Consider the following 3,018-nt stretch of genomic DNA (forward strand, 5'->3'; position numbering starts at 1 on the left):
GATGGGGGAATGTTTGGACTAAGATGTTTACTAGACTTAGCATTCTATGACACAATCACTCTCTGAGACTCAGTTTCTTTATTTATAAAGTGGGAACAATATTACTACCTACCTAAGGTAGGTCTTCTGAAGAGCTACTTAAATTATATATGCTAAGGTACTTTGGCAAAATGTAAGCAAGCACTCACTCTCATCCTCATAAGCATCTTCAGCATTAAGTATCCCAAAGCATCCCATTAAGCATCACACATCCCAAAAGTCTTAGGGAACTTTCAAGTTATTTATAGCTTAATGAGCTAGTGAAGCTATTGTAGCTTAACACCGCACTACAACTTTTGGGACACTTGGCTTATTATTGTTATGATTACATTAAAGTTGGGGCGATATTAGTAAATTTATTTTAGACACTATTGGAAGTCTTTCTCTAACATCCTCACATGTCTTTTTAAGCAACAATAACAATAACAACACCTCGCATTTGTATTGCACTTGAAGGTTTGCACAATGTTTCATATAGGCTATCTTATTAGAGTCTCACAACAACCCTTGGAGATAGGTGATATTATGTTCCCTTTTTAACAGATGAAGAAACTGAGACTAAGAAAGGTAGAGTGACTTGTTCAGAGTCACAGAGCTAGTAAATGTCTTAGATGGTTTTGAACTTAGGTCTTCCTGATTCCAAGCCTAACATTCTCTCTACTATCCCATGTGACTGCCAAAGAAGGGAGATAGGATGGATGCCCTTTGTTCAGATGTATTTCTGAACCAATTCATTGGAATGTGAGTCTTGACTCATAAGCAACTCTTTACCAGAACTTTCATGGCCTCTTTGACTTCTTTATTCCGAAGGCTGTAAATCAGGGGGTTCAACATGGGTATCACAATACCATAAAACACAGAGGCCACCTTATCATTCTCCTGGGATTCACTGGAAGAAGGCTGTAAATACATGTAAGACAGAGTTCCATAGAAAATGATGACAGCCGTCAGATGGGAGGCACAAGTGGAGAAAGCTTTGTGTCTTCCTTCGGCAGAAGGCATCCTCAAGATGGCAGCCAGGATGTAAACATAAGAGAAGAATACAACCAACAATGTGCTCGACAGATTAAAACCCACAAAGACTATTAACAACATGACATTGACATCAATACTAGAACAGGAGAGGGCCAGGATTGGGGGCACATCGCAAAAGAAGTGATTGATGGTGTTGGAATTGCAGAAAGACAGTGAAAAGGCAAAACCTGTGTGTATGGAGGCATTCAGGGATCCCATGAAATAGGATCCAGTGAGTAACTGGATGCAGGCCCTCCGGGACATGACCACTGCATAGTGCAGTGGGTTACAGATGGCCACATAATGATCTATGGCCATGGCAGAAAGGAGGTAACATTCAATTGTGGCAAATGTAGCATAAACCAACAACTGCAGTAGACACCCTGAGAAAGAGATGGATTTGTTGGAAATGAGGAAGTTCAATAACACCCTGGGAGTGATAGCAGTAGTATAACACAGGTCAACGAAAGCCAAGTGTTGGAGGAAAAAATACATGGGGGTGTGAAGGCGGGAATGACATTTGATGAGCAGAATCATACCAACATTGCCCGCTAGAGATGTAATGTAGATGACCAGAAACACAAGGAAGAGGATGTACTGCACTTCTTGGCGAACTGCAAATCCCAGTAGAATGAACTCAGTCACTCTGGTGCCATTTCCTTGTTCCATGTCTTCCATATCATCTGAAGAAGAATACAGAGAGAAAGACCAGAAGGAGATTATTGACCCAGAATTAGCAATGAAATCATCTTTTGTTTCATGCTCATATCTTCTTTCACATGCTAAGTTTGGTTTTATAAGGTTACCATGGGTTTGGTGGAATGGAATTGTGGATAGAGCCCAGAAAGTGTAACCACAAGACCTGGATTCACATTCTATCTCAGTCTCTGTTTCTTACTTGTGTGACAATAGGAAAATTACTTAACCTTTCACAGACTTAGTTTCCTATATCTGCAAGGAGGAGATTGGGTCACCAGGATTTGTTATCTCACAGAGTTTTCAGGACAATTTTATAAAATTTTAAGTGTTGTTTAAATGAGTCATTAAAATCTCCCCAGCATTATCTGACATAGTTCTAGGAATACTATCTTTAGCAATATGAAGAGAACAAAATCATAAGTATAAACACTGGTAAAGGAGAGACAAAATATCCCAAGTTGAGGATGACAAGATGTTCTCCTTAGGAAACCCAAGAAAATCAGTGAAAAACTAAATGAGGCAATTAATTGCTTTAGCAAGTTTGTCAGAGACAAAATAAATTCACAATTTTTTTCATCATCTCTCAAAAACCAGGAATTCACTAACACAGTACTCATAAAAACCAGGGAGAAACAAGAATAAGAGAAATTTCTTTCAAAATATCTGCAAAGGCTGTTGAAAGGAGGAGAAACAAGACATTCCAGTGTCATAAGAATCCCCATTATCTAGGCATCAACCTACCGATACACAGAGACAATTTATAAAACCAATTATAAATACTCTTCACAGACCAAGGGAAAGAAATAATTGGAGAGATGTTCATTATTCAGGGTTGGAACATTCCATTCCAATACATAATACAAAACTACCTAAAAATTGCACCTACTGTTAGTCTGGCCACATCCATAGACAGCTCCAATGACCTCTGTTCTGCTGCCCACCACTCCCAAACCACACTCCTTTTGTCATTTCTACCATTAAGTCAATCACATCTATTCACATCTCTTGAATTATGGCTGCCACCTAGTGACATAGTTCAGGCCCTCATTCTCTCCAACCTGGACTATGGTAATAGTTCCTTAATTAGTTTTTGCTCTCTCCAGTGGGTCTTTTCTTCCGTCCTTCTTTTCTGCCACTGCCAATACAATTTGCTCAAAGAAGAGATCCAGTTGTTTTACTCCTCTTCTCAAGATCATTCATTGGCTCCCAATTACCTCTAGTCTACAAACTCCTTAGCCTGAAGATCCTCCGCACTTTTGTTCTGTC

The 3,018-nt window shown here is 39.4% G+C and overlaps 1 protein-coding gene across 1 annotated transcript; it reads right to left on the reverse strand.

Annotated features, from left to right (window-relative positions):
- Positions 1-792: 792 nt before the first annotated feature.
- On the reverse strand, positions 793-1,722 carry LOC118855381 (putative olfactory receptor 5AK3). Its single transcript, XM_036765471.1, has one exon. It carries the CDS (start codon positions 1,720-1,722, stop codon positions 793-795), a length of 930 nt encoding a protein of 309 aa, XP_036621366.1.
- Positions 1,723-3,018: the final 1,296 nt, after the last annotated feature.

This window comes from Trichosurus vulpecula, chromosome 6 (assembly GCF_011100635.1).
Source record: "Trichosurus vulpecula isolate mTriVul1 chromosome 6, mTriVul1.pri, whole genome shotgun sequence".
Classification (NCBI taxonomy): Eukaryota; Metazoa; Chordata; class Mammalia; order Diprotodontia; family Phalangeridae; genus Trichosurus; species Trichosurus vulpecula.

Coding starts and splice junctions, on each gene's coding strand:
- LOC118855381 (XM_036765471.1), bottom strand. CDS start 1,722: ATGGAACAAGGAAATGGCACCAGAGTGACTGAGTTCATTCTACTGGGA.